This window comes from Xiphophorus maculatus, chromosome 7 (genome assembly GCF_002775205.1).
Source record: "Xiphophorus maculatus strain JP 163 A chromosome 7, X_maculatus-5.0-male, whole genome shotgun sequence".
Lineage (NCBI taxonomy): Eukaryota > Metazoa > Chordata > Actinopteri > Cyprinodontiformes > Poeciliidae > Xiphophorus > Xiphophorus maculatus.
Genome location: NC_036449.1, coordinates 25,429,479 through 25,441,551, shown reverse-complemented (window position 1 = coordinate 25,441,551; position 12,073 = coordinate 25,429,479). Strand labels below are relative to the sequence as shown.

The following is a 12,073-nucleotide window of genomic DNA, read 5'->3' as shown; positions in this document are numbered from 1 at the left end:
CGACCAGGTTTCTGCTTGAGGCTGATCGGGTCCTGAAGCCGAGGGGCTGCATGGCTCTGCTGAGCTTCACGGATGGTAACATCAGATTAAACTATAAGGACTGTGGAGAGAAGCTAAGCCTTATCTACAAGGAGGTACAGTAGGTATAGACTTAAAGGTGACCATTATGCTTCCTTGAACAGGTTAGGTCTCTGAGCTATACCAAGCATGTTCATTAAATTTTTTGCACAAAATCATTCTTAGAATATGACATTTCAGTATGGTCAGTTCTGCCTATATTGAGCTACTTTCAGAATGAGCCTCATTTATGGCTTCATCACTTTAAATCCAAATAAGCTGCTGCTTTCCACACACTCCCAACTCAGAGTTTACACTCCGACATCTGCAAACAGATGTGAAGTTATACATTCATACATCTTTGAAAAGCAGAAGTAGAGCTTCAGTGGCAGTCATCAAGAATGCAGTAAGTGGTTTCTGAATGGTAAGTCAACAACAAAACGCTTGTCTTTTCCAGGTGAAATCGGGAGGTTTTGGAAATGGTTCTTCTGAGTTTTATTACTTGAAGGAGAGCAGTACATCAGATCCTCCTGCACTCTTAAGCATTGCTCTGAATAATTCAAGCTTCACACAGTTTTCTAAGCACATCCACAATCACGCAATCCTTAACACACGTCAGGATTTAGACCTGGGGGATATAGAAAAGTTAGTCTTTTTTTAAATCAGCGATTGAGTTAAATCTAAAAATGAAATAAAACATCGTTGATTGTATAACATGTTACAGATTGATTGTTTAGATTTGTCCTAAAAATATCACAGGAAAAAATTGCATTTGTCTTTTAATATGATTTTGTGTATTTGCTTTCATTTTGATTTACCAACACAAGTGTTGTTTTTTTTCTTATTTATCAATTAATAATGCATTTGCATGTGTGCTTTAAAAATAACTGGGGTACAATATCACTGACCAGATTAATAACTTAGTTTGCAAATAATTTACTAGTGGGCGTAACAGAGCCAACATTCATGGAATGTATCAACTTTTGTCTAGTTAAAATATAATTTGAAATGAGTATATTTAAATAGTGGGATCATTCATTTTATGAACAAAATACAAGATATTCAGAGGAGTTGTTGAACATCCGATTTTCCAAAAGTTGGTTGAGTCCAGGCAGCGTAGGTGTGAATTTTTTTTCTTTTTACAGAAAAAGTGCTTATATCACAGAGTTTAAAATGCATTTAACTAAAATGCAGAATGCCACTGTATTTGTTATTTTAGTTCGTGAATTTGATCTTTTTGAGCTGCTTTATTTTGAAGGTCCTGTTTTGTATACACTTGTGTCCACGTTACTTCCTTTTCCTCACATGGGTCGCAGCCAAGCATAGAGGGTAAGTTGTTGCTGGAGCTTTTTTCCGTACTTCCTTTGTAAATCTCACCATTTATGCTGTAAACAAGACGGGATGTCGTTTAAAGGTGATACTTTGACATTTGTACGGAAGCGTCGACCTGCAGCCCAGCGTAATAAATAAATAAATCTTTGTGTGTGTTCTGGCTTATTTGAGAGAACATGTTTCAGATTGTTTGTCCTTTTCGTCTCTGTGTCGGACTGCGACTCATTCAGTGGCCGTTTCATAGAGACAGGCAACAATGACTAAGGGTATAAACATAGAAAGGATGATTGAAGACATATTTTGACTGTAATTTGTTCTCTGGAGCAGAAGGGGCCAGTAATGCACCATTAAGTTGATTGCTAACTACTGTTAAACAAGAAGAGGTTCTTCAAGGCAGGTCTGTGTTTTATCTGTCTTCTGCAAGGGTTATTTCTTTTTTCTCATAGTATTAATTTTTTGTCTTGTGAATTCTCAAATGATCATTTCCTGTTGGGACATTCGTGAATTACTGCAACTACACATTGATTGTGTCAGACAGATCTGTGCTCAACTGTCTTTGTTGTTATTCAATAATTTAACAAAGTATAATATTGGCAGTTTTACGTGTAAAGTGTATTGTTACTAAACAACAAATGGATTGTATTATTAACAAAAACCGTTTGGCACTTTTATTTTTACAGACAAGAAAATAAACTTGATTCTATTTTACTTGCATTATTTCATTAGTTTGTGTAATTTTTCACCTGATGTAGTTAGTTTATCTGATGTAATGTGTAGAAATATGCAATAAAAGGAAAGTGTTAAGCAGGAGGCCCAGTGTACAGTTAACAGCTCTGCAGCTGAGCTAACAGGACCTTCTACATAGGCAGCTTTCAGTAAGAAGCTTAATCAGGCCACTTTTATTTGCTTGGTTTATATTAATCTGATCATCTTTAAATTCTCACTGCTTTCATCTGTTTTATTTGAACTGTAGGATGTCTGGGAGGTTTTATTCCTGCAAGACCGAAGACCTCACACGTGCCTAACTGGAGATCTGAAAATAAATATGTTACACAGTAACAAGATTAGCAGAGAGGGGAAGCGAAGAGAAACAAGGGATTGAAAGAGGCAAAAGACGAACTTTGCTCCCAAGGACAGAAACTGCTCTGCAGGAGAGAACAAGCTAGTTACAACAGGCAAGAGATAAGAAAAGCAAGTGAAACTTCTCAATGGCTTACCGACTTTTTGAAGGGAAGGAACACGCTTCCATCTACCAACAGTATCGGTTTACTCCTCCATCTGGGCTCAAGGACGTTATCATTCAGTACTTGGACAAAAAGGTATGCCCTGTCTGAAAGAATTTTTTCTCTCTTTAATAAAGAACTTATCACCCGTTTTCATCCCCAGAAGGGACAGCCGCATGTGCTTGCTGTAGATCTGGGATGTGGAACTGGTCAGCATACTCGACTAATTGCGCCGCATTTCAAAGAAGTGGTTGGCATTGATATCAGCGACTTCCAACTGAAGGAGGCCCGGGCCGTGCCGGGATACGCTAACATCACATACTGGTACGCAGAGGTGTAAATGTGTAAATGTTCACCGGCAAAATATTAAATTCTTTTTGTATGCGAAACGTTTTGAAGAAAATGGGGTTTATAAACTAAAGTCCTTCCTTTATAAGGTGACAACTACAAAGCAATTTGTCACAAAAACGCGATTAACAAAGTGATATCACAGCATCCATTACATGATGGGACTCAAACTTCATTACAAGTTGACTTGTCACTGTAACAACTTTTGTTAAGTTACTAATTGTCTCAGAAATTATTGTGATAAATAATGTTGTTTTGAGACGCCTTTCAAGTAATGTATTAAAAAAGGCATAATAATATATGTTTGCCCCCTCAAAGACCAATAAACTATAATTTTGTGCAGAACACACCACACACACTCCTGAAACTGGAAGACATTTTAAATATCCAAAATAAAACACAACTACCAAAAACAATAAATACACAATGGATTATAAAGTGTCTGTAAACAAATTTGCCCTTCAGAATGGGAATTATCAAGCTTCTTTTAATTTGATTGATTAATAGCTTATTGTGACAGGTTTATTCTTAATTTCTTGAGTAACAGCTAGGAAGCAGAATGTTTAGGTTGGAGGAATTGAGCGAGCTAACTGGATGATCTGACATATTTTCACTTTTTTCTCTCCTTAAAGCCAGACTGACTGGTAATGTGATGGTCACTTGCTGTACTTGTCTCTCTGTGGTACGTTTTCAGTAAGGGGACAGCAGAAGAGCTTCCTTTTGAGGATGGCACTGTAGACTTGTTGACAGCAGCTTCGGCAGCACATTGGTTCGACCCGACCAGGTTTCTGCTCGAGGCTGATCGGGTCCTGAAGCCCAGGGGCTGCATGGCTCTGCTGGGCTTCACGGACTGTAACATCAGATTAAACTATAAGGACTGTGGAGAAAAGCTAAACCATATCTACCAGGAGGTAGGTGTTGGTTTAAAGACATGATTTTTATGGTTGAAGTTAAATTTTAATTCTCATCAGAAGGATTTGCCTTGTTTTTGGAGACAATCAAAGTACAGTGAGTGAATTAATTATTAACTTCTGGCTTGAACCTGCAACAAATGTTTACATGTATTTTATAAAACAGAATATTTTCTAGTCATGGCGAATAAAATGCTTACATTAACAACTTCCTCTTATTTGCAGATTTTTTTTCTGACTAAAAGTAGCCACTGAATTTTCCTTTTGACAAATTTTTACTACATTTCCAGGATGAAAAAAACAAAACAATTGCAATGTCGTTTTCCTTGCTGTAAATGTCTTCCATCTAAAGACTTAGACTTCCAACCTTAGTTAGTCTTATGATGATAGAGCCTTTCTGTTTAAAACTGGCATCAGATTTAGCTGCTGACCTCTCGTCTTTTGCAAACGGTGAGAACATGTCTTCTTTAGATTAGTTAGATTAGACCCTGTTAACAATCAAAGTCCACACATTTTTTGCCTTACAGATTGGGTGTCTTTTGGTCATGAAAACTTCAGTTAACTAGTCATCCTCCAAATAAGTAAAAGTCAGGTTCCAGATCAGGAAGTAGAGTTGTAGTTTAACACCTATCTGTAGCTTCATTACTCCATTGAGTCAGTGGCCTGGCCAAATCTTCAATTGGATTACACAGCAACTTAGGAGGAATGTGTCATGAGTGACAACCTTTCCACCAGCATGTTATGATTAACTGTGTCAAATGCATAATTGATATTGAGAAATAATAAGACAGAGCTTCTAGACCCTTCACTGTTGATATTATGCAGGTGAAGGAGTTGCTGCGGCCTTACACAAGCAACCCAGTCGCTGCATCAGAGAGTAAACTGGAAGACTTGTACTCTGCCATACCCTTTCCAGACAAGGAAAGGTAATCTTTTGTAGTTGATCTGATGTTATAAAAATGGTTATTATACAAATTAAAGCTAAGCTGTATGCTTTCAGAATTGTAGTTAACATGACTGCTTATTTAAGTGCACGTTTTCAGTGTTCTTCCTCTTATGTTGATCCAACAGGATTGAGAGTTTTCAGTGCAAATCCATGATCTCTGTCAGAACATTGGTGGGTTTTATTAGCACTTGGTCCATGTACAATTCTTACAAGAGAAAAGACCCACAAGGGGCTGAAGACATGCTGGCCAACATTCAGAAGCGGTAATTCTCTGTTCTTAAACAGACAAGCACATTCTGATGTCTATATTTTGCATTTAGGTGTTTAGTTACACAGTTTTGGGAAATAATATATATGTACATCTAATCTATGAGCGTTTTCATTGCAGGTTCCTGGATGAAATGGGCGTAACTTCTGTTGACACTGAAATAGAACGGGAGTGGGAATATTTCTGCGTCCTGGCTTCAAAGCCGCAATAACCAACACCACGACATTATGTGCCACTAACCACTGGAAGACTTTTTTCATGATGCTTCAATTTGTAATTCATAAAGAGCTAACAAGAACCAGAGAGTACTTATTTGGCTTTGTACCCATGCAGAATTTCCGAGTATTTTAACAATTGCCTTGATCAAAGGTTTACACTACATTTGAGGAGTTTCTGTTATTATGATTTGAAAAGAGAAAATAGAATTGCTTGATAATTAATTGTTAGCTAATCATTAGTTATGAGTGACACAAACGTGTTGCAATGGGCATAAATATGAAATTCTTTCAAAGTTATGAGTACAACTCAAGTTGATTCTATTTAGGTGAGGCAGATAAAAACACAAAGAGAGAAACACTACACAACTGGGCAAAGAATCTCTTGATATTTAAAACAGTTTTTAGGAGAAATGCACAAATCAGAATGTTTGGATAGGATGTTCATTTGTTCTAGTATCCCTTTTATGCTGTTGTTTTGCATTTATAACAATTTTTTGACTAACAGTTTAGAGGTTGCTTTTTGGTCTGTCTACAACTTCTGAGGAACCTTAAAGTAGTGACTTATCAAGATATTTTCTAATTTGTCCTCCAATCAGAACATCCTATGCTATTTTTTTTCTCCACTGGATCTGTTTGTGTGTTTTAGTCAGAGTACTGTACTCTTCCGTACATCTGCAGATCTGGAGTGTCAGCACTCTACTCATTCTCCAAACTCGCTTTTTACTGCAGGGATCTTTTATATGAAACATGTTTTGTTAGCGTAGCATTTTCCAAACATTTCTGAGTGGTGCTTTCTGGATTTTACTGTGATCTCCACACCCTGTCGTTTCTTTTGACCTTTTCAAAAGAATCTCAGATTCTGTTTGCGAAAAACAGAATCTGAGATTCTTGTGTGCTTGCATTCTAAAACGTGTGTAAAATCTCTCCTTACACCCTAAACTTCTGCAACACACTTGAATGTTTACCAGAGGGAAAGCAAAATATCCCAGGGACTATGTAACTTTTTTGAGCTTTATATGATGTATATTATTATTCCCTCATAAAAACAAACATGGAGTGTTGCTTTGTTACTTTCATGCATGTTTGAGGAATCTTTGAATCTCCCATGGCAACCATTCAGGAAAGAGCAGGAGCTTCTTAAAGAAACAGAGGCCAATTTCAAGGCATCAGTTGCAAAGTCAAATTTCTTTTACATTGTATTTGATATATACAGCATTTTCTATAACTGAAGGTAATATAGTTGCTTGATTGTGCTACTAAATGGCACTATGTGCCTAAAAAAATCATAAAACCACCCCTTTAAAAAGTGTTCAAAACAACTTAAAAAATACTTGTCTTCATTTTTATTTTATCTAGTGACTTTCATCTGCGCTTTTGTTGCAGCCTTCCCCTAAACTGTAAACTTGTCTTTTTTCCCACCCATTAATCCTTGCTCTTGTGACCAATACAAACTTTAGGTGGATCAAAATATTTTGTATTTATTGGAATAATGATTAAAAGCAGTCAAACACTACATTGATTTAGAATAAGTTGTAATCTCGGCACTTTTGTAGCATTCTAGAGGTTTATCCATAAATATGTATGTTGTATCGAAGTGATATAATTGTTCAAACTTGAAAAGTAAATTGTAATATCATGATTATATTTTGTACAAAAATGAAAAGTATTGTTAAAGCAATAAAGTTTTCACATAATATATTTTCTCTCTGCTTTTCTTTTGCCTGCATGGCTCTTTGTACGTCAGGTTCTCATTTTGGCAGTGAAAATACGTTTTATGAACATTTTTATGTGTTTTTGTTATATTAATTTTATTACTCTCTTATGAAGCCATATTTGAGTGATAAAAAAATACAGTGGCCATTAATTTTCCACCTTTGGACCTAAAGTCTTACAGGGTTCTGACTTTTCTAACTGAAATCCTCCTCCATGCTACCTGAATAAACATTTCCCAGTGAGCCTCTGAGTTTGACTTGGTTTTCTATTCATGAGTTAATCACACACTAACGGCCCTTGTTATGTTGCTTGCTTGGAGGCGGCTTCTCCCAGTTGCCCAGCCCCCACACTGCTTGTTCTGTCAGTCAGCAGAGAGGAAGTTAAACCTTGTGGAAGTTCGCTTTTCCTGTCAAGTGAAGAAATATTCCAGTTTGTTTTTGTCTTCTTGGCAAAGTTGAGTTCAATGAGCGGAAAATAACCATTTTCAAATGGTTATTTGACAGCTATGACGTACAGACTTTTTGAAGGTAAGGAGCATGCTGCGTCCTACTGGAAGTACAGAATCTCTCCTTCAGATCATCTAATCCAACAAGTTCTGGACTTCTTAGAGAAGCATGTGAGCACAAGCCGCCAACCAAAGTCTGTGTTTTTGATTTATACTAACACTGTGGGCCGTTTATTTTACTTCCAAAAGGCAATTTCACAGCATTGTAACTTAAATATTTTCTCAGCGGGGTCGTCCCTTTGGGCTGGCTGTGGACGTGGGTTGTGGTTCTGGGCAGGGCACGCGGATCCTGTCCAAACACTTTGCTTCGGTTGTGGGAACAGACGTGAGTCCTGCTCAGTTGGAAGTGGCTTTGCAGCAAACCAAAGAGCCAAACATCACATATAGGTAAGTCCAAGCCAAAAAAGGTGGCTACACTGGCTCATCCACTCTGTGGCTTTTTATTTTTCTTGTATTGTGATGAAAGCACAGTGACTAAAATCTTTCCCCAGTCAACTACAGCTCACAGCTTTAATGTGTTTTCTTTTTAGTTTTTATGTGACTTATTCATAGAAAGTAGTGGATAATAGTGAAGTAGAAGGAAAGGGTAGTCCTCTACAAATTAAAATCTTAAATACTTAAAGGGGACCTAGTATGCTAAATTCACTTTTTGTGTGTTTTGTACTTGCATTTGGATCTCTACCGCATCTAGAAACAATTCAAGTGCTTAAAAAAATCATCCAGTCATTTTCTGGCAATAAATTAATGTGTTTTGGTGGCTGGAAAACGAGCTGTCTTTTATGACGTAAAAAATGGCTGCCATCGCCCCTCATCTAGCAACCCAAACGAAACCCTGCACACAAATAACCATGTTTGCTCAGTTTACCATTGCATTCAGTGCACAATGGCTGCTGGAAAAGACAAGTGTTTTGTTGTTGTTGCTGCAGTCTTGTTGGTTGTGCAGGAAGTTCTACTAATGCTTTTCAAAGATGTACGGTTGTATAATTGTGCATCTGTTTCCATCACTGTATAAAATGCAAGTCCAAACATTGTTGGCAGCGGTGTGATCAGCAACAATTTATTTGCATAAAAGTGACAGAGCACTAAAACAGCTCATTCTGAAAGGAGCTTACAGTAGATAGAACTGAGAAGGTGAAAATGCATTACTTGAGAATGATTTTACACAAAAATGTAATGAACATAGATCTCATTGATCTATCCTAATCAGTTTAAAAGAAAGCATGATAGGTCACTGTAAAACAAACAAACAAACAAAAAAAAAAATCACACTTTCTTTGTTAGCCCCACTAAGGTGAAATTTGCAGATTCAAGCAGGAGAAATAGTCCATATGGTCCTTACTGCATGCTGACTTTTATAAGCCAAAGGAAAGGCTGTTTGTGTCTAATATTTGTGCTGTCTGAGTGGCTGCATCCACCTCTTGAATGCTTAAAAGGAAAAGTCATGCCGGCTGAAAGTTTCATATTTTTCCCCCTGATTTATCTTTAGACAATGTGTGGCTGAGGAGCTGCCCTTCGCTGACAGCTCAGCGGACCTGGTGACGGCCATGTCTGCCTTCCACTGGTTTGACAGGCCTCGGTTCCTGCAGGAAGCCCACCGGGTCCTGAAACCACAAGGCTGCTTGGCTCTGCTCAACTACACAATTAACATGGAGCTCAGCTACCCCGGCTGCTGCAAAGATACACTAAACCAAGTCTGCGAAGAGGTAAAGACTGAAAACTTAACCAAAAGCGCAACACAAACGCGTTTATTAAATCTGTAAAAAGACACAATATTAAATAACTGCAGCAGTGGAAATGTCTTTTTCTTTGCTTTAATGTTTTGATTTTTACATGGCTCTGATACGAAAAGATTTTTGTGGGTGCCAGTTAAAGCACTGCTATGATTTTTCATAGTTAAGCCTGATTTTCACTTCAGTAGCCTCAACTCAAACCTCTGACTTCTGATATAGTTTTGTCTTTACGATCTTTAGGAACTAATAGCATCAAAGATATTTTTTCAACCTGCCTGCATGATTGATAACTACTTTTTATTTTTATTTTTAATATTTTTTGCTTTTTTTGGTAAAGTGCCTTGAGGCACCATTTGTTGTGATTTGGCACTATAATCTTGATTATAGTGAGATAGAGGTGACATCTATTGAGCTAAATTGGGGCCATATAGTTTGTTGATAAATTTACTAAACCGCTGTGTGAGAGCATTTGCTATATAACAAATATAAAATTATTTGAGTTCACATTTTATGCCGTCTCCTGTTTCTTGTATTTAATATTGGCACAGTTAGCTTAATTAAACCAGCAATTTATGTGCATGTTCTGGAGAACATAGATTCCTAATTACTAGAAATATCTCAAATGCTTTAAACAGAACAACATCGCTGTGCTCTATTCAGCCTTCCCTTTATTTACTAAAAAAGTCTTGCTCTTTTGCTGTCGGAGTGCTGAATGTTGTTTGATAAAAAATAACTTAAAATTTTGAGTTTTGGTTCAAATCTTAACTTAAAGGCTAGTTAAAAATAGACATTAAATACTCGGCCACTCTACTGTTGAATCAATCATCAAGGATGGCATCAGATATAAAAAATGTCAGGGTATGTGACAGATAATAATAGTTGTGTTTAAAGAAGTAAGAATGACTCAAGAAGAAGTAAATGTTTATTCAATTGTTCATCTTTTGTGTTAAGGCCTTGTTCAACAAGTTAAAATTTCTTCAAGGGATCTAAATAAAAAATATGGCATGATATATCAATAGTGTACAGCTTGAATTTCTCAGACCTAAATGTAAAATGCTGAAAAAGTGTGATGTTACCATCCAGTGGACGTTTGAGGTTAAAACACCTTGTTGCTCTTTTTCTCACAGTTGGTTTTGCACTGAAACGGTGCTGTAGTGTAGTGAATAAAAATGTGCTATTGACAAGTCGAAGTTAGAAAATGTCACTCATAACAAATACATAGCATATTCCCGATTTTAATATCTATATTTATGTTGTTGGTCAGTTTTACGCAGCTCTGGAACCTTACAGAAGTCCCCACCTTGGTCAAAGCTCTATTGATCTGTACCGGGAGGCCTACGGATCTATTCCCTATCCCAACAAGGAGTGGTGAGTGATGGATTCCTTTTCTTTGGCTAGTAATCTGACTTCAGTGAAATCAAAAGTTTTTCCCCTTTGGCTGTGATGTAGCAAAGCACAGGAAAAAAGAGCCCTATTATTTCTGTGTTTGATATGCATACAATGCACAGCGCATATATAGTGCTGTTTTCCAGGCAGGAGTGTTTTTGGGACAGAAATATTATGCCGCTGTCCAGCTACATGGGATTGGTGGAGTCTTTTTCCAGTTATCAAGCTCTGCTGAGAGAAGATCCACAGGGAGCTAACAGGCTCTCCCAGGATACAACTGAGAGGTGAACGTCATGTTTTCTGATGCAAATCTGTCATTTTCTGCACATAAAGTTATGTCCCAGTGTTTTAAACCACCACTGATGTGTTTATACTTTGCTCTAAATAAGGTAAATGCTCATATATTTTATTATACAATAGTAGTGGCATTATACACCCTTATGTTTATATGCTATCCTCTGAAACAGTCTTGTCTCCTTTCCTGTCTGCTCCAGGCTGATGTCTGTAATGAAAGTGACTTCTCCAGAGACAGAAGTCACAGTGGCTGTCAAGTATTTCTACCTTCTGGCCTGTAAACCTCAAGAAACCTGACTTCTGGCAGCTCTGCCCTTTTTAACGAAGTCAGGAAAGGTTGCATCTGCTTTTACTGGTGCTGATCATTTCATAAAGTATTCTCTTTGGACAGAAAGAATCTCACTATATATCTCAAGTAACTCTTTGGCATTTGGTGAAATGCTTATATCTGTTTTCTACTGAAATTTAAATGAAGTGATAGCATTTGCATATCTTTAAATAACACAGTAGCAAACATTGTGTTTTAAAAATGATCTTTTCCTGTTTCACATAATGTCAGTAGAGGGCGACATTTCATCAAATGTCCTTTTGATTAACTGTGTACGTCAATCATTTTTTATGTCGCTGTCTTCACCTTTCTTTCTGAAAGTAAAAATCTGATATTTGTGTAGTTTTTTTTTTAATGAAATGTAACTGAGATTATAATTTTTTAATGTAACTGTATTTATTTCCTGTTTGTAGGGTTTGTAATTTTAAATGTGAGACTGAAATGTGATTAAAACTCAATGAATTAAAATTTATTTGGCTAGCAGCATGAGTCTGCACATTAATGCAGGCTTTCACTGAGTCAACTGGGCAAACCAGGGGTGTCCCAAAGTTTTATCCCACAGGCCAAAACATTTAAAGTTAATATCATACGTAGCTCTATCAGACTGACTTTTTTGAAAGGAGACTATACTAAATGGTAGAACTGGGACAAGAGTACTTTCTATGCAAGGGAAAGAAAAAACAGCAAATAAAACACAATATTAATGTCAGCAAATAAGGCAAAATGCTGAATGTCAGTATATAGTTTTCTGCTGATAGTTACCCAAAAGAACCATTATAGACTGGGAAGTATTGGGGCTTTTCTTTTGTGTCAG

At 37.0% G+C, this 12,073-nt stretch overlaps 2 protein-coding genes across 2 annotated transcripts; both read left to right on the top strand.

Annotated features, from left to right (window-relative positions):
• Positions 1-1,347: 1,347 nt before the first annotated feature.
• LOC102232349 (putative methyltransferase DDB_G0268948) lies at positions 1,348-6,418 on the top strand. Its single transcript, XM_005801236.2, has 7 exons — positions 1,348-1,386; positions 2,363-2,708; positions 2,776-2,936; positions 3,655-3,871; positions 4,697-4,797; positions 4,943-5,080; positions 5,206-6,418. Exons 2-7 carry the CDS (start codon positions 2,598-2,600, stop codon positions 5,294-5,296), a joined length of 819 nt encoding a protein of 272 aa, XP_005801293.1. The 5' UTR covers positions 1,348-1,386; positions 2,363-2,597; the 3' UTR covers positions 5,297-6,418.
• A 947-nt stretch (positions 6,419-7,365) lies between these two features.
• On the top strand, positions 7,366-11,742 carry LOC102232095 (putative methyltransferase DDB_G0268948). The gene is made up of 6 exons (XM_005801235.3): positions 7,366-7,632; positions 7,748-7,908; positions 9,008-9,224; positions 10,516-10,619; positions 10,784-10,921; positions 11,132-11,742. Exons 1-6 carry the CDS (start codon positions 7,522-7,524, stop codon positions 11,226-11,228), a joined length of 828 nt encoding a protein of 275 aa, XP_005801292.1. The 5' UTR covers positions 7,366-7,521; the 3' UTR covers positions 11,229-11,742.
• The last annotated feature ends 331 nt before the right edge of the window (positions 11,743-12,073 follow it).